This window comes from Anopheles arabiensis, chromosome 2 (assembly GCF_016920715.1).
Source record: "Anopheles arabiensis isolate DONGOLA chromosome 2, AaraD3, whole genome shotgun sequence".
Taxonomy (NCBI): Eukaryota; Metazoa; Arthropoda; class Insecta; order Diptera; family Culicidae; genus Anopheles; species Anopheles arabiensis.
Window position 1 is genome coordinate 89,600,929 of NC_053517.1, and position 25,515 is coordinate 89,626,443.

The following is a 25,515-nucleotide window of genomic DNA, read 5'->3' on the forward strand; positions in this document are numbered from 1 at the left end:
TCGGTGTTGCACACCATCGACTGCCCTTATCCGTATTCCCGTGCATCGCCATTTCGATTATACGCTTGAAAAGCGCTGCATAGAATCATTCTCGGTCCGTTTCGGTAGCTGCGATCCCGATTATTCTGTTCTTCCACGGGCGTTTCACTAGCACACCGCATAACCCAACACACACAGACACAATTGCAAATTAAATTTCGTCCATCAAATTTGAAAATGGACTTTTTTCCATTTTTTCTTCCCACACCTGGCCACCATGTGTGTCACTCCATCTTTCCCAAAACGGTGTTACGTTTCAGATTGTCTGGGTGTATCTGTCTGTCTGGAGTGTGAGGTGGGTGGTTTGGCATCAACCCCGCCATGGCCATGGTAGAGAATTTCCGACCGTGACACGATGCCACTGCCGTTTGTGATTGCAGGTTGCACTTTAAAGCAGCACGGGGTCGGGTTTTGAATAAATTAGACCGACGACGATGATCACCGATGTGGATGGTCGGGTTCACCGTGCTGTGCTTAGCTTTTTTTCAGGTGAGTTATGGGGTTGGGCTGAAAAGCGAAGGAAAGAGAGATGTGGAGCGGCGTGGTACGTATGCTTTCATCTTTCGACAGTTCAAGCTCTCGTGTTGGGAGGCCAGTTTTTCATCTTTCCATCATTTCTATTAGGTTGGTCGTCCTGTCAATTTATAGCGATAGTGCCCATTAGTGCCCGGCACATTAGCCAAACCGTGGATGGTATATGTATGAACGAAGCAAAGTTTTTCATCGTTGGCTGGTGAAATTTTGAGGCTTTATGTGAGCTGTTTTTGTGTGTGTTTTATAAAAAACTAACACAAACGATTTTTGAGTAACTTTATGCTTACATGCTATAATTGGAAAACTCTGTGTTAGTTTTACGAAATTGGATACAAAAATAACGCTTACAACAGAAAGAAAAGGTTAAATCCAGCTTATGCTAAATATGTGAGCATTTGAAAATTACCCCAAAAAGCGGGAAAATGTTCTCTCTTAACACCACACACATGTCCCGGAAACTCTTCACCGTCCGCAAACAAGGAACAATAATCCCCAGTATGATAATAAAAAGTAAACACGTGGGCGTCCCATCGTCAAGCGACACAAGTCAAAAGGCAGGCGGGCGGGCGAGCCGGCGGTGGCATTCTGGAACATCGGAGCAAATATTTTACCATCATCATTTATCATCCATTTCCGGCGGCACCGAAATTTGATGATAAGTACGCCGAAAAGCGTTCGGGCTGTGGAAGGCAAGCATCCTTCCGACAACCGTTCGCTTGCATCAAAACTTCAATATTTATTAATCAATCTCCTTCATAACCTTTCGCAGGGTAAACATTTCCCCTGCTTGGGTGCCTCTTCACGTTTGCTCTCACTTTATCTCGCTCCTCCCTTCTTTTCGACCCGACAGAAATGGACAGCCAAAATCGGTAAGCCGTTTCCGAACGGAAATCAGGAAGTTATTTCGGTGAAACCTTCAATTCCCAGGTCTCAGCGCTCGACATGCCTCGAGCGAGTTGTGGGAAACCAGAGATGGGCTGGTTGGGGCTCGGAAAAAGGAAGAAATAAAGTAGTGTTGCAAAATAGATCGCAAAAGAGAGCAAAGCTTTTTGGACACTACCAGGACGAAGAAGGTGACGGTGCGTATGGTCCTGTCTCGATGTATTGGGATGAAGGTTGATGTAGGCTGGCAAATCATTTCCCTTTTTCTAGGGGTTTGATCCTTTTTCCCTCCCGTTGCCGTGTCGTATTCCGGGTTGGCCGGCCGGACAGAACTGTCTCCTTTACCCGGTGTAGCTCAATTTTATTGCTTTCACTCCTAATCCCCGGGCCCGGAGTGGCGGAGAGATTATGGACAGTATTACGGCGTTATCCGGTGGCAAAAGCGGTTGACCGTGGGGCCACAAACAGTCTGAATCGATTATTCCGGTGGTGAGTGCTTACGTTGCGGACAGATTTATTTCTGGTGTGTTCTGGTGTGTTCTGGCCTTCTCACACTGCCCTCTTCACCGTGTGGGTTCATTTGCGTGGATTTTGGGGTGTGTGTGTGTGTTTTTTCCCCGCGTAATGCTGATTGCAAGAGAATGCAGAATGTGTGGAAAGGACTGGACTGGAGAAGTGTGAAGAGAGCGTGGTATTAACAGGCAAAGTCCGTCAGTTTGGAAGCCATTTCGGGGTTCGTGGAATGAGCGGATTAATTGTTGTCGAAGCTATTTTTGCGCCGAAGTTGTTCCAAGAGATTTATTTCTGATTCACTACTAGACTTGAAATAGACTTAACCGCGACAAGAGTATGCAGCGACGGAGGACTTCATTTTGTAAGATTTCTGAAGTATTTAGACATTGTTTTGCACTTGTAAAACTGAACATGATTCTAGCGATAATTGTACCATGTAAATAGATATTATATTAAACAAATGTGGAACGTGAAGATGGCGTGGAGGCGTCCGCCATTAAGGCCGGGATAACGGACTGGCAGACGAAGGCGCGTGACCGTGAGCGGTTTCGGACACTCCTGAGGCAGGCCAAGACCGCAAAGCGGTTGTAGCGCCGGATAAGTAAGTAAGTAAGGAACGTGATCCGAAATCCGTGTGCTCTAATAAAACAGAATTAGATACCTTGTAAGATGGTTTTACAGTAACTAATCTGGTTATTGATGTGATATTGTTGCTTTTTAAAGAATTTGAACATAAAAGTGCTGAAATTCTGAAGTTTTCGACAGAGACAGATCCAGTTTGTGTGCTTTCAAACATAAATTATGGATATTTTCCATGACCAAATTCTTTACTAGTGAACTCAAAACTCATTTCGCTATGCCCCAGTGTTCCGAACCTTCATTCTTGTTCTCAGTGGACCTTGACTTTGCAGCGCTAAGTGAATATTTATTTTCCACCTTACAAGAATGTTGTCAATTTTCGTTCCACTAAATCAAACGCACAACATCCGCAGTGTACCTCAGGATCCTTAACTTCGTGTTCGTGTTTTGAAATACCCGGTCAGATTTTTTTTTGTCCCACCCAACTTTCCCGACCAGCCCGTGGCGATGGAGCGCGATGGTACAAATTCCTTCCCATGTTGTACCTTTAACCCATCAATCTGGCAGTTACGCTGGAAGCTAGAAGCACCCGGTGTGAAGTGTGAAAATACCAATCTCACAACCCTTGGTTTCTGCGTGCTGGGAATGACTCTCGCTCCCAGCATAACGCTTAACATAGCACAGAAATAGTTGGACGCTGTGGCTGGAAACTTCCTGCAACACCTTCCGCACCGTGATGAATGCTACCTTCAAAGCGGCACTGAACGGAGCAACATCTCTTGGGGCCTTTTCTCGTACCATTTGCGGTGCCTCGTTCTGAAGGAATGCTTGCCGTGATGCCAACCGTACCTTTGGCTGGCTTCTCACCTGGGCCCGGGACCGTTTGACCATCGGTGTTGACCATTTCGAAACCCATCCAGTCGTCCATCCAGCCATCCATCCATCAGCATTCGATGTTGGTTGCATAAATATTATGCTTGCTCTCGTTACCGTTGCCGGGCTCCCGGAAGACCTGTTCGTATACCCTGTGCCCTGGTCACCCTGGTATCCGGTTTGAGGTGGAATCTGTTTGTCGAACGACACCTAGTGTCCCTGGGTGAAATTTTGCTCCTACGCTGCTCGGCACTCCAGCAAATAGACAAGCAAATTTTGCAGATTATACATTCACCTCGCTCGGTGGCTGGTCCCGTGTGGCCGGACCGTGTAGCACCAGTCGCTCCGGGGAGTTATTAAATACTGTTTTCATTTGCACACCTATCCCGACGATTGGATGCAATTGCAGCCGTCAAACCGGGATGGGATAGCGTTTTTGTTTTTGCTCTCGCTTTCGGCGCTCGGCTGTTTGTTTTGTTTGTCTGATTTGGAAGACTCGCTCTGTGCGCGCTCGTCGGTGTACGCGGTGAGGCAAGCCGAGTGCCCCGGGCGATCCGTCCATTAGCCGTTTCAGCGATGATGGAAGCGTTTTTGATGTCGGCAAACTTTGCACAATTAATTTCCAATTGACGCGCACACATCGCCGTCGTTATTGGTTGTCAGTTGGATGGCTGTTCCGGACGTGCAAGCAAACAGTGTGCACACGATGATGAAATAGCGATATGTCATAGTGTTTCATTTGAAGTTTCACTGGAAAAAGATCTCCCTAACGTCATATTCTAGCAAGTTTGATTTGATTGTTACCAAAATTTAGGAAATTGAATCCAAAGGGTGTAAATATATGCTAAATACCTTTCCCAGCGATGCGTTCTCGTATGCTATTGATCGATTCAATCTGGCCCGGGGTCGGCTGTGAGAGATAGGCCTGCTAATCGTGTCTCAAACTCGGGCGCGACACTCATAAATCAGCACTGCCCGCGCGGCGCCCAATGGCTGTCACTGGGATTCGAGAGTTGCGTTGATGTATGGGAATCTCGAATCGCACATACTGCTCGTGACCCCGCATCCAGCCAAAGGTTAGATCATAAGTCAATGAGGCAAGGGAGGGGCCAGACTATCGAGCATGGCCTGCTGTCCAAAACTGCCAACCGAGAGCGCACAGAAATGTATTTACAAAATTGGCTACCGGTTGATCGCGAACGGTTACCGACGACGGGACGCAGTGGCAGTGGCTAGCAGTGATTATTTGCTGTCTGTAGCCGTGTGTGTGCGCGTGCGATTTTGGTACTCTGGAACTTCCAGAGCACTGTGCACTGAACTGTATTGACAAGGGGGATAGCTCTGTAGAGAGGGAGAGGCCAGCGAAAAAGGGGAAAATTGATGACAACAAATTTATGTGAACATCGAGCATGGCCTACCACATAATGACATGCGTTTAGAAGCGTTTCCTTCGGGTATCGGATACACGATCGCTTTGCTGCGAGGGAGCGTAGGTGCATCGTGATAATCATGTGTGAACTAGGGATGAGTTATTGCGAATTTCGACAGGTGGACGGCTCGAAGGGGTGTGCGATGGGTGTTTGTGCTAAATTTATTTTAATGTTGATAATTTGTTTTCTGACCGCAAGCGTTCGAACGCATCTGAATTTCAATCAAAGCGTGAGTGTCTAATGAAATTGCAATAATATTGCTTAAAGGGTAGAAGAACATCTACCAATCCAATTAGCAAAATTGTTGAAAATAAAAAAAGGTAAATGTGTTTGTTTATCGATTTTTGTTTAACGAAATGTCTTATATGTTTTGTTTTACTTAAATATTAAAATATTAAAAACAGAGAGTTTGGCCACTAATAGTCCCAAACATCCCGTTACGCAATACGTTACATTTGCATGAGAAAATGAACTTTTGTTACTTTAGCGGATGCGTGTACACTCTAACTCTATAGTACGGCACTACCCCTTGACTACAATTTGTCCCGTAAAATTACTGCTTTCAAATGCATCTCACATGCGTGTTCCATGAGAGCGCAAACGGTTCACCGCGGACAACTGTACGCAAGCACGCACGGGGCACTGCACGGGTACTGCTGGTGTGCATGTCGTGCATGGCATTCAGCGAGGGACAGAGAGAGAGAGAGAGAGAGAGAGAGAGAGAGCACCGAACAGTCATAAAGAAAAACGTCGCGCCGTCGTAAAACGATCGCACAGCATGACAGCAACGATTATGAGGTAATTTCGCCTGTCGTCATAAGTTGGTCATTTAAATCCAAAACCGCTGCTAAAGGTTGCATGATCGACGATCCTCGGCTGGGCAGCGGGCCAGAAATGAATGGAGACAGAGCACCCCGTAAGGTCAGCTCGTGAGCGTCTGTATGTGTGTGGTTGTGTGGAAAAGTTTATTTGAGTATTATTTTATTTTCAAATTTGACTCCCAACTACGATCTTTACCCGCGTTGGAATATATTTAGAAGGAGAAGAACAACAGCACACACACACATAACCAAGCATGATTAAATAAGCTCCTATCATCCATAGGTTTTTTGCTGCATCCATTTGCTCTTACCTATCGTTAATCCCGAAACCGCATTGTAGCGGTGACATTTGGGGTGGTAAATTTGCGAATCACCGTAACGTGCGGGCCCTCTCCGCTTCAAGTTGTCAGCCTGGTAGGAGAAATGGGCGAAAAAAGTCACAAATGTGAAAGGACACCAGCAAAAATAAAGAGAAGAAAAAAAGAAACACACCGACGACACGCATCGGGGTACGCGCTTTTTTGGAAATGCCGCGGAATCATGCGTGACAGAGTGATATTTATGTCCGTCGATCGTTAGTCGCCGGTCGCTCTCGTTCGATGGATAGCCTGACGGGGTTTTTTTTTTGCAAATGTTCCTCTACTTTGGGTTAGGTGTGCGGCGGGTGACTCGACACGGTTCGTCGTCGTCGTCCTTGTTGTTGTGTTTCGTGTGCTGCCCGTTTCCGGGACGGTTTCAAGTGCATTTGGGTTGTCGTCCTGTCAGAATTGATTGCCATCCATGGAATATCTGCGACAGCGCGTTGTATAATACTCGTGCGCGCTTTTGGGGACGGTGAACGGGAAATGTTCCTGTCTGTTCATGTTCCTGAGTGTCCCTCGATCCGGTACCACGCAAGAGTTATGCAAGATTTGGGGACGATTGAAGGTTCAGACACAGAAGCGAAACGGATCACATAGATCGTGTGCGTTTTTCGTTGTTGTTGGTGGAACACGGTTGTGGCAAAGAAGAATTGCTTGGTGGTACGAGAGATAACGACATTCGGTAGGACAATGGCAATACGGAAATAGGGAAAGCAATTGTTTGGTAGGTGCGTTAGATAGTAAAATGCACAAAATAGAGAATGTACGTAGGTAATAAATTTCTTCCTTCGCAAACTGGCGGTTTGAGCAGGTCGAACAAAAGGAACCTTATTTCATCAGTTGATCGTTGACTACTAGTTTTGGAATGATTGTATTTAACGGCAAACATTTAGTAAATTTTATTGAATGTATTAATATTATGTGTTTTGAAAATGCCAGATGCGATTATATGATCGTTACGATGATGAGGTATAGTACGGTATGAGGTATACGAAAAGATCATCTACATCCGATGCACATAAATTAAGGCATTAATTATTCAAAAAAGTATCTACATAATTGGATGTATTGTTATTCTAAAGAACTTAGCAGTGCAAGTTTTCTATCTTCTTGATATTCGATTATTATTGTTGGGTAATTCTTCTAGATTCATGTTACTGTTTTCCATCATTAGGTTTCATCAGACCAACAAAGCTTGTTTGAAATGACTTCCTCTTATTCTTCTTAGCGTAACATTGTACGCGAACATGCTGGTCTGTACAGGCTTTCAAGATTTATTTAGTACCACGCAGCCGGATAGTCAGCTCTTGCTCCGGGTGGACTGTCCATATGAGGCTTGACCCCATGACGGGCATGTTATTAAGTCGTAAGAGTTGACGACTGTACTACGGTATCGTTCTCAACACAATGACAATTAAATGACATATAATACTGTATCATCTGTTATACCCCTGAACGAATCTTAAGGTGGTACGATCTATTGGGCACATTTCCGACGCCCGCACATTCTTCCAATGCTTCCAATTCTTCCTCCTAATGAGATTACCATATTGAAGATGTATACCGTACCAAAGATTTGTTCAGTTAAGTCTGTTTAACATTCAATATCTAATTTGAATTTAAATAAAATTAGTTTATATTTGATTTAAATTCCAATACTAGCGAGTAAGGTTGCTTTGTCATTATCAGTAACTCCTTCATTTTTGTATCAGCAGGGTGTGGTTTACAAATCGTATAGTTATGTTCTGCTTGTTTACGATTATCAAAATTTAATCAATTTCCATTACCAAATATTGCCCTTTCTACACAGTTCACATTAGATTAAACTCCCATCCAAAATGAACATGACAAAACTGCTAACCATTTCCTGGTAGCTGCATCCATAAATTGTACGATTATTGTTCTACCGACTACTGATCCTGTTATCTAAATCGCATCACCCTGCAAACGCCACAAAGATACTGTCGGTCGCGGCGATCAGCCTGTTGAAAACAGTTTGCTACTCCATGGCAATAAATGTGATAACCAGCAACAGATCGAAATGGAATGATAATAAGTTTGCTTTGCTGCTCTAGTCTCGAGACTCCAGTCACTTTCCCGGTACGACGGTGAACGCAAGTCGAGGGAGAGAACACGCGCGTCTCGATCATAATTTGCTGCTTATTGCAAACGTACCGATGAAGCGATGAAAGCGGAATGCGAACTAAAATTGTCACAGCTGAGACAAGGCAGGCAGCGACAACCCTTCAGCATGTGCACTGGCGTGTGGCGGGCTGGTACAAGCTGATAGGGTGAGGCATCTTCCCAACCCTGTTCTTTCCTAACCCTTTTTCACCAGCAGCACCATGGGCACGATGGCTGCTGTGGCGATGGGCAATGTTCATGGCGGAAGGTCTTTGACCAGCAGTGTTGTTCTTCTGGACACAGTGTGGTTTGCGCTCTTCCCACATTGGTACCACTGCGAAGGAGAACAAAACAAGTCAGAGCCACAAAAAAGTGCAAGAACATAAGACTAAATTAATGTGGGAAAATGTATGCCTTCTTCCTCCTGCTCGTAACTTCAATCTGCCTCTCCTCCCCCGGACAGCAAATGTTCGTTTGGCTTGTCTTTTGCAAATAAACACGTGCTCTTAGGATAGGTTTTTTCAGTTTTGTTTTTGTTAAGCGTTTGTATCCATATGTGTAATCCACTCTTTTTTTTAACGCTCTCTTTGCCGCCCGTTGTTTTTGCTGGCGGTAGGGGGACTTTTCTCGGTGTTATTTCCAATTTTCCCTTGCTGGGTGATGTTTTTCTCCGCTCTGTATCTCTCTCTCTGTCCTTCTCACAATCTCTTGTGAAGTTTGGACTACACTGAGGATTGTGGCATGTTTGTGGCAATTTGTACGACAAAAGCCTTCCCGTCCCGTGCGCTCTTGGTGCGCTGTGATGCATATCTATTTTTTCTCGGACGCTCGTAATCGGGTTTGGGTTTTCGTTTCATGTCATTTTATGATATCTTGCGTGTTGTTTGGTCTGGCGGTTTGGCTCCCGGCATGCTTTAAGTGCATGTTTTCAATGTATGAATGTACCAGTAGCAATGCAGGGCAATGTTTGTGTGTGATGGGAAAGATTAACAAGTCGTTCTCTAACGAGCCTGTGAGGAATCTATTAATCCGGTAAGAGTGTTGGTGCATTTGTTGCTTTTCTGCTGCCATTTAAGAATTCTATCGACAAGCTGGTTATGTACATGGTTTTCTAACAGGCTGACATGCAGGTTTTTTTTGCCCTGCTGTTTTGTTGCCTCACGTTGCAGCTTCCCTTGCGTGTGCGTGTGCGGTGATCTTGTTTGAGAGAGGGGTCGAAATTTCCTTAAGTATCGCTAATGGACGGAACGTGCTAGAGCGTGATGAGCACCCTGATGGTGTATGGATGGATGGATGGTGTAGAAGAAGACACCGTACGCGTCATTGCATTCTTACTGAACGGTGCACCACTGCATGCGTTCCTGACGCTCTGCCGACAACTGCGTAATGAAAAATGCCGTTTAGGTATTTAACAAGAAGAGAAGGTTTCTTCATGTTTCTATTTTTGTGCAAATATTGCAAGTCTTCATACTTAAATAATTTTTGCTCAATGTTTCGAAAAAAAAATAGAATACGAAGGACTTTTACTGTTATGTTTTTTTCTTTATTTATTTTTTTGAAGAATAATTTCAATATAACGTTACAGCTTATTAAGGCTCGTCGAGGATTGATCAAGCCTTAATTTACTACGCCTGTCGAAAAAGAAGCAATTTCATCTTAAAAGATACGACTTCTCCGAGGTAATTCTTCATCGAGTGCATTAAAGGGTTATTTATTCACTATTTTTAGATGCATTTCGCTGGAAATTGCTTCCAGACGATGATGCTGCATCTTTCCAAAGCGTTCTTTTAGTACGTGAAAAACGTGTTTTAATTTTAAATTATTGCCTCGGTAGCATCAACTGAGCTTATTATGTCTAAAACACGCTTCGGGATTTATCAAGCAAAACAAAAAAAAAGAAATCGGTTATTTATGTTTTTTTGTACCCCTCCCACCATGAACCTTATTTTCGTCATCAGACAATTTTAAAAGAATCAAACTCGGTTAGCAACATCTGCTCCATTTCACTTCACTGTACACAAGACAGCCAACTGCTTATAAATGCTCTCGAGCATTTTTTTTCCTCTCTCTCTCGTCGCCCCTTTTCGATCGAACGAGACGTGGAACGATTTATTTTTATGATGACATGCAAAGGAGCAAAATAAATAACGAAACCCTGATTGTGCAAAAGCAAACCTGCGCGCTTCAAAAGGGGGGGGGGGGGGAAGCGGTTTGCAAAACGGTCCAAGATGTCAATGGGCAAGATTACACGTGCGATGTATTATACGCTCGCCCAGCTGTACCTCGCCCCATAGCTCCGACAGGATAAAGTGATAGAGAGAAAGAGAAAAAAAGGCACCACCCGAATAATGTACGTATCCCGTCAAAGGACGAATCATTACGCAAAAAAGGTTTTACGCGTGCAGGTGAGCGCGAGCGGTGGGGCAGGATGTCTAAAAAACGGATGGCGTAAGCGAAAAATAATCGTTCCATATTTTGTTCCCAATTGGTGGGGTGCTGGGGGGCTAATACGATCGCACTGTGGGTGGGTGGAAAAGGCGATGATGAGGTTGTGAATTTTGAATATTTACATTTTCTCATGTTTCAAGCGCAACGCAACGGCAGGAAGGGGACAACCAGTGTATTAAGATGATGGAGTATTTTGCTGTTATTTGCATATGTGCAAGAGATTTAGTGTGTGTGTGTGTGTGTCAGGTGCTTGTTGTTGTTTTTTGTTGTTTGATGGGACGCAGAAGGAAATGCAAATCATCATTTTCCTAATTTATTTCCGCAATTCGTGCGTGGCACGAGGCAAGCAGCGCTTCTAAAGGCACCGGGATTTTGTTTTTACTCGTCAATTTTTTTTACTTCGAACCGGTTAGCGAAATTCTAAGTGAAAGAAGTTCGCTGCATCGCTCAAAAGCAAAGCAAAAGGCGCAAGCATAGGAGGAAGCAAGGGCTAAAAAAAACCTTTCCGCGCAAAACAACACTTGACGACGTAAATTAAATTTTCATCTGGTGCCGCGCTTTGACGTGACCCTCGTGCGCCAGAAGGTGGAGGATAATTTATTTAATTATTCACTCGAACGCCGCATACAGCCGGGCCTGTGGGGGTGTGTTTGTGCATGTGTGTGTGTGTGAAAGTGTGCGTGTTTTGCTGGTGGTAGGGTTGTGTGATGGATTCTGGCTGGAAAGTTTCCAATTCTGTGGAAATCTTTCACCCTATTGCACCCAACTCTGCACACCCATGAGCAGTGCGTCCTCCACCGGCAGAGTGCTGGTTGCTGACGAGAACGTCGATGAAGTGTGCCCCGTTCGCTTCGGGATGGTCTCGGGTATGGTGTCGAGGTCGAATGGTTTTTGCAGTCAAGTTTTTTGACCCAATTTTGGTGCGCGGGGCAGTTTATCTTAGCACATCCCAGCCTTTGCCTTGCACACACCCGTCCATATCCACCTTTTGATGAGTAAGTGTACGTGAGTGTGGGTGTGCGTGTTTGGTATGAAAATGGTGTGAGGGGAAAGGTGAACATTTCTAAATTGTACTTTTGCAGCTAAAACAAAATTTGACCCCATGGGTTGCGAAACTGGTATTTCGAAAAACAACAGAATGGAAATGGTCTTTGTTGGTGTTTTGCTTGTGTTTGGGCAAAACACTCAAAAATGCTTGAAGAATGGTAAGCAGTTGCAAATTGGTTGATAAAAATAATGATAATCCTTATTGAGTTCTTCTTGGTGTGAACAAGTGTCTAAATTCTTCTGAGAGTTTGATCGTAGCCTATAAACAGGGGCCACCGAAACTGTTGCTTGCCATCGTGTCGATCGTAGTAGCCTTTGAGAAGACACAAATCGTTACGTAATACCTACGCTTGACTCAAGCTCACCTCAGTTACAATTTATCATTTGCCTGAAACAGAACGAAAGTGTAAAGATCGCTGCAAGAACTCAAGTTTCCACAAACTCACGATAATTTCCATATCGGTTACTAGTAGTACTAGAAGTAGTGAATCTCCGGCACTGGTTTCCGTCTCACCGATTTCCTTTTTGCAATTCATGCACATTAATGACGGGTACGGAACGAATCAAGGTACTTTGCGCGCGCGTGTGTTTGTGTGTGTGTGTGTGTGTAAGTTTGGAAGCGACCACCATCGTTGATGGCGTACGATACGGTCCTCTACCGTAATGCCGGAAACACAACATTAGATGAACATTTTTCGTCCGAAAGAGCGAACCTGAAGACACGACAGACACGAAACACGGCACGGTAAGTTTCGTTCGGCCTACTTGAGACCGTAACCTCCAGAACGGGCCGCCCGGCCAGATTTAGTTCGTACGGACCCTTGAGACGGGTGGTGTAAGTGCTGTGCCGCGTCGTAGCAACGCAGGGAAAACTTTACTACCGCTCCTGCACACTTCCCCATACCTGTCCGGCTAGTTGAGTGCATACATACACATGAAAGGCCTTTCATACGATGAATTATTTTATTCGTCCGAAGCGCAGTCGCACCCGTCCGCGCAGTATGGGAGCAGCCCGCGAGGTCGCCACTTTCGGGAGTTTGCATATTTTACGCCGTGCTAAATCGTATCGTGTACCGCATTGCCCATTGCACCGGTGACGTGGTGAAGTGAAGTGGTGCGACGCGGATGTCGCATGTCAAGCACTCTCCCCCTGTCTGGGCTTTAATATTGAGCATTTTTTCGGCGGAAAGCAAATTCGTAACTGACCCTGGTGGGGCCGCTTGGACTAACCTGGTCGACTAACCGTTTGACCTTACGCTAAGCGAGCGGGATTTATGTGTAAGGGTTGTTCCCTCTATGATGGGAATGTTCTTTTTGGGCCATCTACTCTGAGTTGTTCCCCCGCTTCTGATTCAGCTCCATGTTGGCCGGGCTTAGCCGGCTGTTGTTTTCCAATCAATGGACCAGAATAAAGTCTCCTTCCCCGAGGGCAGAGAGGATGTGTCCGGCGTTGTATGAAGTCATTAGGTAAACATATCCCGTTAAAAAACATATGCCCGCTCGATAGTCGGACACACTGCACGCTCTTCGCCGCCCTGTTGTTTGACTGTGGTGGACATTCCGTATACCAACCGTCGTCGCTTCCGCTTTGGAGGGTCGGCGAGTTCCTAACCCGCTGCAATACGCTGCCACCGAAACGGGCCGAATTCACGCTCGGCTGGGTGTGAAATATTTCCTGCGGTAGAATGCATTACATCCTCGGCGCTGCGGGTCGATTTGTGGGCAACTGGAAGGGTGGGGTGCGGGGAAGTTTTGAGCAAAAATTTATGCACTTTTAAGTGAGAATCCAACACGGCAAACATCACTCAGCCTGGATGTGGATGTGTTGTGAGGGTGGGTTTGATGCGGAAAAACGTTATGTGGTTGGTAGCGGGCGCCGTGAGCAGAGGGCAGGGAGGATGTCTACAATTAGCGATGAATTTATTTTGACATTTATGAGTTGTTCGCGCCGTTCCAATGGGTACTGCGATAGGGAAAAAGTAAAGTTTTGCTGTTGTGTTGATGTTGCTGATGACGGTGAACTTTCTTTACGATCTTCTTGTGTTGTTTCTCTACGATCTTTTCGCATCGCTTCTTGCTCGTTTGGATGCTGCGGAGCTGCGCTTGGAAGACTGTTAAGGTACAAACCTTTCTGCTGAGTGAGAAGTTGTCGATAGAATTTACATAAAATCTTTCAAAAGGGGTTCAACAAACAGGAGCAAATTTTATTCAAAATAGCGATTTAAGGGTGCAACAGACTAGGGGTAAATGTCTAGCCGTGTAAATTGCAATATTCATTTTGTTGTACATTAAAAATGTAAAGGCTTAGAGAAATGGGGTGGGTTTTTAGCTATGATATTGATAGCCATGATGGAGCCGTGAAGCCATGATGGTAACCATGGGGCCTTAGAGAATCTAGACAGCCAAATCAGATGTGCAAATAAGAGACATTCCTCATGAGCACGTCGAAGAAACACAAAATGGAGTATGGAATGGGACGGAACTGTTCAAAACTGTTTGAACTTTGCTAGACATAAGATCTAATCTTTTTGCTAGGTTTAGGATGGCCCAAACACTATCTTTTCCTAGTGATAAGCGGTTGGGCAGCATTGCAGTGATTTAGTTTTTCTGCTAACCATTTTTCAATCCAACAGAACATTAGCAACTTTGCTACCTTATAATCAATGTATTAAACTGTTGCGCCCTAACTTACTGCAACTGTAAAGCTTTTTAAGTTACCCGTTGCACGTTGTTGTTGCAGTGCACCAAACAAATACACATACGATGCACCAGGTCACACACGCCGGACCCGCTTTCAACTGCATGGTCCGCTAACCGCCATTACGGCTGTGAAATTGCCCATACGTAATCGGATCGTTTAGAAGAAGCCACGAGTCTCATTTAAATAATAACGTCCGCGTGGTGGCACGGAGTTTTGTTTCACCCGCATCTTCCTCCTGGCATTCTCCCATTTGGAGCTGCCTCGGAACTCCTTCCCTCCCCGACCTGCTTCTCATTTGCTGTGTTGTAGCGCTAGCCTTTTTGCACAAAACGATGAATGAATTGAGCGGCGGGAAGAGAAGCCGAAGACGATATTCGTTAGCAGCACCATTGTTAGCCTGTGCCAAGATTGGCCACGGTTCGCTCGCGGAAGACAAAGTGCATCGCTGTGTTGCATGCGTACGTAGGGACGGGGGAGTAGCGGAGTAGGATAGCAATGGGTTGCCATAAAGCAACCCAGCAGCATGGTAGCGATCGTCTGTGGCAGATAGCGGTGTGTGATGGGTGAAAGGAAGCAGTGCAGCCCATTAATCAGCGCCCGAGAATCTCGCACAGCAAAGACGGTTCTGAATTAAAAAAAACCCTGTTTTGTGTTTCGGACTGGTGCACAATTGAGGATATTTAAGGCACACGCGGCTCTTCTGTATAAACCACTTATATTCTAATATAAATAACATATATTCTCCAGGACTGTTGTGTGTGTCGGGTCGCGGCCTATGATCGAGTGCCGACCCTCGGTAGCCCGATCGCTCCCGAAGCTCTTAACGGCCATTCGGACGTCGGATGCTGTCAGTTGCACGACAGCATCGAGTCGCGGTTACACTGCACCGTTTCTGTACACAACATCTCCCTCTCTTAATTCAGCTGGTACAGCTGCAACCTGCGCGACGCCCTTCTATCACAAGAAGAGCGGCGAGGTGGACCATTCATTTGTTCACATACGCAGACTATGCTAGGGGAATGTTGTGCCACGATGGCTAAAACTGGGTTTGCTAAAATGCTAAAAATTGTGACGGCTATTTTGTTCCAGAAACTCTACCCTCAGCCATTAAAACATCCTACCGTAAATTAATACCATTATTTTCCATTCTTGTATCACTTAATTTCTAGCACTTCTTTGAGACATGTACCCTCTCGCCAGGGATCCTTTAACTCATATACCCGTTTATAAATCATTATTTACGCCTACGCTAAGGTTCTTGCGACCTCATGTGTCTCCCTTTTCTTTGGTACGCTTCGTGACAAATTATCGGCGAGGACTGTTTACGAAGGTAATTGGCGCTATCTATTCGACCTTCATAATTGCCATAGCTATATAATCTGCGCAGCATTGTATCACGTTGCATGGGCTTAACCACCTCATTGTAAAGGAATGGAATTGCATTTCCCGTGCCTGCTGCATAATCTATGCCATCAGCAGCCTTTATACTAGCTACTAGACATTCGGTCTGTTTTTTATCAAGCCTATCATGCTGCTTTAAATTTCTGCCCTCTCTATAGCAATAACTTTCAATGGGTGTTGACCACAGACCCAACAACTCAAACAGATCCGCACCGAATAGCATAAGATCATGTTTTGCCACTCTTATGGTTACTTCAGCCGTAACATTGCCTAGTGTGGCCTCACATAGAAATTCACCCTCGAGCATAAGACCAGCTCCTGAAGCAGTTCTCGCTGCGACGGAAAGGGGTTTGAGCCGGGGGCTCCCTATTTGTTTCCATGTACGCATGCCTATTATAGAAATATCCGACCCTGAGTCGAGTTGCAGGTGAACTGGCTTGTTGTTGAGACTAACCTCCACGTATTTTCTCCTAGATGCTACGCTCTGCACACTCACAGTTACCACTTGTGCAACATTCCCTTCCTGTTCCTCATATCCGAGGCCATACTCAGGATGCCTAAATTTCCTTCGATTTTTGTTGCAATGACTAGCTTTGTGGCCTATCCGCCTACACTTAAAACATTCTTTAGTACGATATGGGCAATCACGTTGCCAGTGGTTATCCCCACATGCCCAGCAGGGCTTACTCTGCGTCGTACGCTGATCTAGCTGCGATCTTTTGACTTGTAAGTGTCTTTCCGACTGTACAGCCAACACATTCTCATGTGCTGGGGACTCGATCATGGCACTATCCTTCTTTAAGTTAACTATCCTGCCGCACTCCGCCGACAACTGCTGCAGCGTAATATCTGCTTTATCTTCTATTCGCGCAAGCAGCCTCGTACGGAAGTCAACATCGTGCTCTGACTTCAACCCGCACACAAACAATAAACACTTAAATTGTTCCTCTGTAAGCTTTCCAAGCTCAAATCCGACGCACGCCTTGTTCAACCTACACGCATATGACATATGGTCTTCATTCTTATTTTTCGCTATTTGCAAGCACTTGAACCTTTTGCTAAGCAACGACTCTCGCGTGTCAAACAACTCGGTCAACCTCTGGACCGTTTCCGCAAATGAAAAATCTCCCGCTTTCCGGGGCAATATAAACGACGTGTACCTGTCGTGCTCGACCGGACCTAACTTCCTCATCAACAGCCTGACTTTCGCGGCTTCATCTATACGCTCCGCATCCTTCCTAAACAGCTCCTCATATCTCGCAAACCACCCACCGAACGTTACACCTCCTTCCTCATCATAACGAAATTCCGTTATATTTCTCGCTAGCGTGTCAATGATCTGCTCGGGGTGTACCGCGGCCGTAGACGCACCTAAGTTATTTAAACGCTGGCATAATAATTCACTTATAAGCTGCTGCTGCTGTGCCATCTGCTTTTGTAGCTGCTGTAGCGTTTGCATCATCGTATTATCACTTCCACTCAAATACGGACCTGTACTTTGGTGCTGCTGTGCGGGAGCCGACTGCGATGGCGCCGTTGGAGCTGACAGCAATGGCGCCTGACCACCGTGGAACAGTGGCAATGACCCGGATTGCGATGGCGGTTGCGCACGTATCTGCAACGGCGCGGCATTTTCACTTCGCTGCATACCACCGAGAATGCGCTGGTCGCCCAAAAGATGCACGTTGGGTTGCAGCATCGCACCGTTCTGCGGAATTAGCCCTCCGCTCGCGCTAGCTAGCCCTAGCGATGAACGACGCATCTCCTCGTCCATGGCACCAGTCTCCTCAGAGGACATCCTTCGCCGCTTGGGTCGCGGAATTTTCACTCGGATAAATAAACGAAACAACAAACAATTAGAAACTCGTCGCCACTTTTGTGTTTCGGACTGGTGCACAATTGAGGATATTTAAGGCACACGCGGCTCTTCTGTATAAACCACTTATATTCTAATATAAATAACATATATTCTCCAGGACTGTTGTGTGTGTCGGGTCGCGGCCTATGATCGAGTGCCGACCCTCGGTAGCCCGATCGCTCCCGAAGCTCTTAACGGCCATTCGGACGTCGGATGCTGTCAGTTGCACGACAGCATCGAGTCGCGGTTACACTGCACCGTTTCTGTACACAACACCCTGGATCCACAATCTCTCTTCGCTTTCTTTGTCGGATGACGGGAAAGCCCATCCACCAGCGACTCCGGGGAGGAAGGTTGCTTGAAACCTGACGGCGAAGGTTGGTCACTACTACTCGTAACCCATGGAGCATGCAAACATTGGGATATAAATACAACCGCCACAAATGGATGGAAGGAAAAGAAGGGGTCTTAGGTTATTTGCTGCTGAACAAAACGTTGACACGAGTGGCATGGAAAAAGACGCGATGAATTCAGGGAGGCCAGGGCAGAGCGTACAACTTCATTCTTGAAATGATGAGGTACAGCAAGCAGTCCAAACCCGGGGAGGCTCCCGGTTGACGGTTGACGCTTGTTGATGCCCGTACACCGCAGCGCTAACGAGCTGGAACCGTCATGTGGTAAAGCCCGAGCGGAAGAAGAGCCGAGAGCAAGATGCTCTGCTGGCAACGTGTTGACGGCGTAGGTCATGGTCGCAATGGTTGGTCCACGGCGCGTCGCGTGTCCCTTTAATCGTACGTACAATTTGGTGTACGAATCCCGCCCTGTTTATTGTACCCTGACGGGTTGGCCAGAGTAGCAATGCAAATCATTGGGATGGGTCGTGGTCGTGGGTGCTGGTTGGTGGATGGATGCGTACTTTTTGTTGCTGCATAAATAACGAACATCGGGAAACTGGGGTTGCACTGTTGGGCACGATGCCCTTTAAATAGTGTGTCTTTGTGCTACGATTAACAGCTGTCTTTTTAAGGAGCAAAGTCATGACGACACACAGTGTCATGTTGGGTTTATGCTCTTCCAACTCAAGGTTCAATAGGGTTCAATAGTTGAATGATATGATGAATAACTGTAGTTGTTGCTATTTTTGGTTCAGCTGAGCAATTCTTTACAATGAAATAAACAAAAAAATCTAATTGCACTGCTGTTTTTTTTTTAATATGGTGTAACAGTAGTATTTCTTCTGACAGCTACTATGTGACATAAAATAGTACGTGAATATTTGTACCGCTGCTTGCAATCTCGCTAGTGCAGTTACATGCAAGAAAATTAAATTTTGTTCTTTCCTATCCCGGGCATAATTGATGTTGCAATTCTTTTCAATTTGCATTTACACGTCAGCGTTAACGAACAAGCAGCGAGTGTCTGAAGTCTGTCCAGCCCGCTATCATCATCTAAGCTTAGACCATAAAAAAACCTACCGGTGACACCTTCGCTTTCGGTTCAGGTATAAAATTCCCTTTCTTTTACGACTTTACCCACAGCTTGCCACAGTTTACTACTTCTACCCGGCCGAAGAGAGTAGTAAATTCGCCACGTACCGACCGTGGCCTCGTAGCGATCCTGTCACATCAGGTTGCTCCGCGTCTTATGCTTGTCAAGTTACGCGAGCGCGCCAATGCAGGATGGATGTTGCAGTTTCGATGAAGCATCTCATTTGCAACTTTCTTCTTGTCATGGGCTGTGCCGCCTGCACGCCTACACCTGTTCGCCTCCCGTGTCCCGTACGGCTTTGGGCCAATCGGCTGAGTAAACAGCTTTTTACGGCCCTGGAATAACCAAGCAGCCAACTGGCGGAAGGTTTCGCGCAATGTTGCGCCGACGATGGGCAGGCGATACGTTTTTAGAAACGCTGCGCTTCTAGTATGCTTGCAGAAAAGTGTGGTATGGGGGGTTTCTTTTTCCTTTATGACGCCATCGGATGAGTTGTAAATGGTGGGATGACGGTGGAAAATTTCCTTCCAGCGTTGCAAAGTCGCATGGTGTTAGATGTTTCGTGAAACTAATTTAATAGAACAGGAACTGTGGAGGAAAATCCCTCCAACACTTCTAGCGTAGCCTAGAATGGTTTTTTTTTTGCTATCTACACAAGCGGTCATCGCGGTTACTGTGTTCCCAGTGTGCCATCCGGCAAGCCGCTCAGTCCATCAAGTGCGGTCAGACAGCAGTGGAGGATGCCGCGGGTGGTTGCTATGGTTATCCAATCCCGTCCAATGTAGTAACTACCAAGCACACACACACACACCGATGTCGGTGATAAGCCCCCAGAGAGAAGGGAGTGTGTGATCTGAACGTTCCAAGCGCCGGGCAAACATTGGTCAAGGATTGGTAAACATAAATTAAAAACATGTTTGCATGAGCGTGCAAGCAGTGTTGCGAACGGTGATAGTCGTCGACATAAAATTTTACAAAATGATACTTTTTGAAGCATCGCATTCTAGATCCACGCATTCATTCGACATTCACGGAAAAAAATATCATTTGACACGATGATATTTTTTCTGCTACAATCATTTGACTTTTTGATTTTGCCGTACAACAAGTGAACTAGATCTTCATCGAAAATGGGTCCTTTTTTCGTGTTTTCGCGTGAATTTCTTTACTCCTGTAAGAGAACACCATTTTCCTGGTTCACTGAGTGAAAATATCAAGTGGTCTAATGGCTTAGTATCGGTAAACGCACGATTAATCAGTTCTGGATTCTCACTGAAAAATGTCAAATGACATTCATTCTACATTTATTGCAATCATGTCATCGCAAAAGCATTGATTGTTAATGCACAAATGATTGTCGCTTTTGGAAAGTCGTGTCATGGTAACCATGAATATCATGATCAAAAAATGATTTTGACACCCGCTTACTGCGAATATCATAAAAAAATGTCGACAATTAACAACACTGCGTGCAAGTGAACTGGAACGGGCAGAAATATGGGAATGAAAAAAAACAGCTTTTCACCCACTACTACTACACCAGTAACGCATTGGGGACATGGATTGTGGCGATCGGTAGAGGGGGAAATACTTCAGATCGAAAACGACGACACAACACCACGTGCAGTGAATGTGCGGTGCATAGTTGGCTGCCTGCCGGAAGCAGAGAAACATGAAACAAAAACGCCCGGTTATGTATCGTCCGTCACACCTACGCGGTGCTAAGTGTCCCGGGGTACGTAGTTCGCCTAGGACGACGGGCGCTTAGCATAGCTAGTAGTAGCAGTAGTAGTGCCCTCCGGGGTCGGTGGTTGGCGAGAGAGACCGAAAGAGTGTGAGAGATATTGCAGTCTTATCAATGCTATATATTAGGTTTTTTTGTTGTTGTTGCTGCGTGTTTCTCTTTCTTCGACTGGCCAAACAAGCTTTGCCCGGGCGCGGCTCGAATATGCCAGTCAACGTTCGGTCGTGGAGGTGGAAGTCCTGTTCGTCGAGGGTGGGACTGCGTCCCAGTAGTCGTATCGGCGGGCCTGATCGGTTCAGTAAATAAAACCGATGTTTATCGATTATCCTTCGCAGTTCCCCGTGGCAGTTCAGGGAGGATTGTTTGCTTTAGCAAGGCATGGGTTTTGCTTTGCGTCATTCCATGCCATTCGCACTACAGAGTGCTAGGAGGGAGGTTAGAGTGTGTTCGTATGTTATTTTCCGGTATGCTTGCAGGTAATATTGCAGTAGCGTATCGTACATTGGAGATGGCATTTTTCTGAGTTTGACTAAACTGGAACTGGATGTATTAACGGTCAGTTGGTTTCTCAGAAAGCAGCTTGCTGGCCCTGAAGCTACCACGGCTAAGTCGCACTGCTGAAAGGATAAATTTTAGCATGGGAAATACCACAACCTTTGGTCATTTGAGCATTTTCCATGAGCTTTCGCGTGAGTTTCTACCGGGAGGATAAAAGCAGTGCGCAGTCATTCAAGACGTTTCGTAATAATTCCAGCCCGCGGTGTGACTGGTCGCAGTAAATTATCATAATAGAGATTGGATGTTGACACCGGACGGAGTGGAGTTATGACCCCCCCCCTCCCGTGCAATTCGAATTTGCGCCTTCCTTCCAGTTGGTAAACCATTTTTCTTTCAACTGCTTTTCAACTCCGTCTGCAACTTGCGCGTGGAGCAGCGTCTTTTCTGAAGCTGGTTGGCCCAACTGGCTCCAAAAAGGCCAAGGAAATGATGGGACAAGTTTTCGAGAAGGTGAAATTTAAATATTTATTACTCATCGGAAAACTATTGCACGGGAAGCAGAAGGTGCGTCTGTATTCTCTCTCTCTCTCTAGCAACTGAGTGGATGAGAAGAGCATAAAGTTGTGCGACGGTTTTTTTCATTGTACAATTTTTGCATGAATCAATTTTCCACACAAAAGTTGGTAATGGATGTACATTTAATTTGGTGCTGCTGAACTTTTGGTGGTTCTGTGCGCGATTTACTTGCGGTTCGGGCAGAGTGAGAGAGTCCACCGTAGGAAGATGAAACGATTGTCCTGGCGGTGTGTTGACGGGCTGGTGAGGTAAATGTTATGAAGTATAACTTTTGGACTGATTCATAGTATATTTATGAGGTTTTTCCAGCATTAACTTAACTTTTATTTCCTGGTTGATCAAGCGGAACAGTACACGACCTGAGTCACGTTTCTGAAATAAATAAAAAGCTACTGAGGATTTTCATGTAAAATATTTTAAATTTTTAAGCGTGCTTTTGTTTATATGTTTTAAAAGGTGAAATGTTTGAACGCTGCTTAAATTTTGTTTGTTGTAAAAAAGCTTATTGTTTAATATTGGATCGATCTAACGTAATTTTGTTACATTTGGAATAGTGATGGGTAAAGTTGGCCAAAATCCGGAGTCGACTCCGATCTGACTCCGATAAATTCGGAATCGACTCCGGAAGGTGCTGCAATATCCGGAGTCGTTCGGAATCGTCCGAAAAGGCCCGGAGTCATCCGGAGTCGTCCGGAATCGCCCGGAGTCGGAGTCGTTCGGAGTCGTCCGGAGTCGTCCGGAGTCGTCCGGAGTCGTCCGGAGTCGTCCGGAGTCGTCCGTTTCGTTCGGAGTCGTCGGAGTCGCCCGGAATCGGAGTCGTCCGGAGTCGTCTGGAGTCGTTCGGAGTCGTTCGGAGTCGTCGGAGTCGCCCGGAATCGGAGTCGTCCGGAGTCGTCTGGAGTCGTTCGGAGTCGTTCGGAGTCGTCCGGAGTCGTCCGGAGTCGCCCGGAGTCGGATTCATCCGGAGTCGTTCGGAGTCGTCGGAGTCGTCCGGAGTCGCCCGGAGTCGGAGTCATCCGGAGTCGTTCGGAGTCGTTCGGAGTCGTCGACTCCGGACGACTCCGGTCGACTCCGGACGTCTCCGAACGGCTCCGTCTCCGGGCGGATCTAGTGGTTCCATTTTGCCGTAGTCGGAATCGAACTAACAATAGTCGGAATCGGATCGGAGTCGTGGGTGTGCTCCATACAGCACATCACTGATTTGGAAGGAATTACAACTTGCCTCTAATATAGGTGAACTTTTTGGAATTCTAATATTTTTTTCTGAATTTACATATTTACAAATAATTAGCTTCTTTTAAGATGCCATAGGTGAAATAAGAACCAAAACATCGTCCAATTATTTACCCCTTTATGGACGATTGTTGCACGCGTGATGACACCTGAAGTAGATGAGCGAACAGTTTGATCCTGCTGGGCACAGCTTTGCCCAATGTTCGGCTCACTCGGTTGGAAGCTGCACGACCATCGGAATGTTCGTGGTTATGTGGTTTGCGGTCTTCGGTACCAGTTGAACCTTGGCACCGTCGTGTTACACTGCTGCTCTACAGGAAGTTCCACATTTCCAGACCGAAACCTCCCGGTGATGGAGCTGCAAAAAGCAAAGTAATGCAACAAATGACAGCTCAGCGGGAGCCGGCGAGAGCCGAACAGTGTGGGGCTTGCTTGTTTGTCTGTCTGTGTGTGTATAGCAGGCGATTTGACATGGTTGGATGCGGTCGTTCTGAATGTCGGTTGCGTATCTAAACCCAGCAAATTGGAGTGAAGTGGAGCAATTCATATCTTCTTTGTCCTCGAAGGGTTTGATAACTTTATTGACGATGAGTTAATCGTCTACTTTAATTCGACATTTCACAATTTTCGGACGAAAACTGCATGCAGTTTTATGAAGTTTTAGAAATGAATGCATGCGGTTTTATGAAACATTTCAATTAGTGCGAGTTGCAGCAACAGAAGGATTTTAAAAATCTAACCATGATTGTAGTAAATCTTCTATTCCTCCAACTACTACCTGCCTGCCTTCATTGGGCACCCTATCTGCAGGACAACTTCCTCGTGCGCTCGTAACAATAATCGTGACGCTAGTTTTTAATAACTACTTCACTCATTGCAACCACGGTACGCTCTGCCTGTTCCATCCACGCTCCGTTCACGTCAAATGCCAACGTCGCGGAAATAGAATACGTGACATTCCGCTGATACGGCTGCCGACGCACCGTGCCACATGCGCCGTTGGTTGGCCAACACAACAGCCAAATCCTTGCCCCAGCGTTCCGGCCCCTTGCGTTACCATTGTTGTCTGGAGGGCGATGGCTTAGTTTGTATTATTAACGGCTTACCTCGTGGCAAGGTGGTGGCACGGATGCCTTCCCACGGACGGGAGAGCGAGGGTGTGGGGGCAATAATAATGATAATAATAAAAAAAGGATAACGAAGCAGACCGTCACACCGGCGGCAACTGGCGGTAGCATCGCGTTGGAGAGCTCGCCAACAGCCGGTACGGGAGCTGTGTCTGCGGCAGGACGCGCAAACATTACCACCACGTGGCCCGATGGGCGTAGGGGTTTTACGTGTGCGTGCGTGTGTGCGATAGAGAATGTTGTCTTATTTCTATTGTTGTTTCTAGCTGCTGCTGCCTTCCATTCGAGCCTCCCGTACGTAGAGAGAACTCCACGCACGTGAAAGCGTTCCTTCCGGAGATGATGTTTGCGGGAGCCCTTGGGGGCTAACCCGCGCGTTCTCCCTCTATATGGTTTATGTTTGAGTGCGCACGGCAAGAATGCACCACACAGTTTGTCACCGAGTTTGGCGTGTTTGGTGGAATGTGAGCTGTTGTTTTTTTGTTGTTGGTTTTTTGATGTCGTTGTTTTTAGTAATTTTGCTCCCGGTACTGTCCATGCTTCTCGTGCGCGTCGTACATCATGCTCATCAGTGCTAGAAGGGCTAGAGCGTCGCATCTCGTCAGCGAACGGGTGGCAAGCATGCACACGGCGGCCAGCTTGTACACATTCGCTTCGAGTTTCGTTTATAATTCATAAATGAAATTGTATACAGTTGTCGCTACCGTTCATCATACGCGCCTCGGACGGGACACAGCCCCCGTATGTCCTTCCCGGCGATGGCTCTGGCTCCGTTTTCGCGGCCCCCTCGCACCACTGCAAGGCGTCCGGGCAGAAGAAGAAGTCACGTAAAAGGGCGACCATACCGGGACCGACCGTTCGACACTTTCGACGCGCACGGAGTGCATCGAAGTGCCCATCCCAGCGGCTCTCCCCGCCACGAGTAGCCTTGGCAGACTGTGAGGCCGGTTCGACAAACACTTGCCACCCGCAACCCGCCCGAGAGACAGAGACCGTGCGCGCTGCGTGTTTTGCATGGCCGTTTTGTCGCACTAGAATTTAGGAGACAGCTGTGTTTACCTCGCTGTACACGGAATACATTAGCGCGCGCCGGGTTGTGTCGCAATATAGGGCGGCCGTCCGCCTCCCCACCGCCGGTGCCGGTTGGGCGTTCACGTAGGATTTTGTCGCACCAGCAGTGTGTGGCTTCCTGCGGTAGCTTCTAGCACGAATAGAACATGAGCCAGAGACGCAAGAG

The 25,515-nt window shown here is 46.4% G+C and overlaps 1 protein-coding gene across 11 annotated transcripts in view; it reads left to right on the forward strand.

Annotated features, from left to right (window-relative positions):
* Nucleotides 1–25,515, forward strand: part of LOC120896128 (RNA-binding protein Musashi homolog Rbp6) — a 592,490-nt gene that overhangs the window by 64,269 nt on the left and 502,706 nt on the right. For 3 of the 11 annotated variants that reach the window (XM_040300006.1, XM_040300007.1, XM_040300015.1), the window contains exon 1: nt 12,035–12,397. The exons of 6 other annotated variants lie outside the window; for them this stretch is intronic. In XM_040300006.1, coding sequence (XP_040155940.1) covers nt 12,288–12,397 — 110 coding nt within the window. In that variant the 5' untranslated portion in view covers nt 12,035–12,287. Of the gene's footprint in view, nt 1–12,033; nt 12,398–25,515 lie in introns of those variants that run through there. 2 more of the 11 variants (XM_040300016.1, XM_040300017.1) reach the window with 1 other exon arrangement.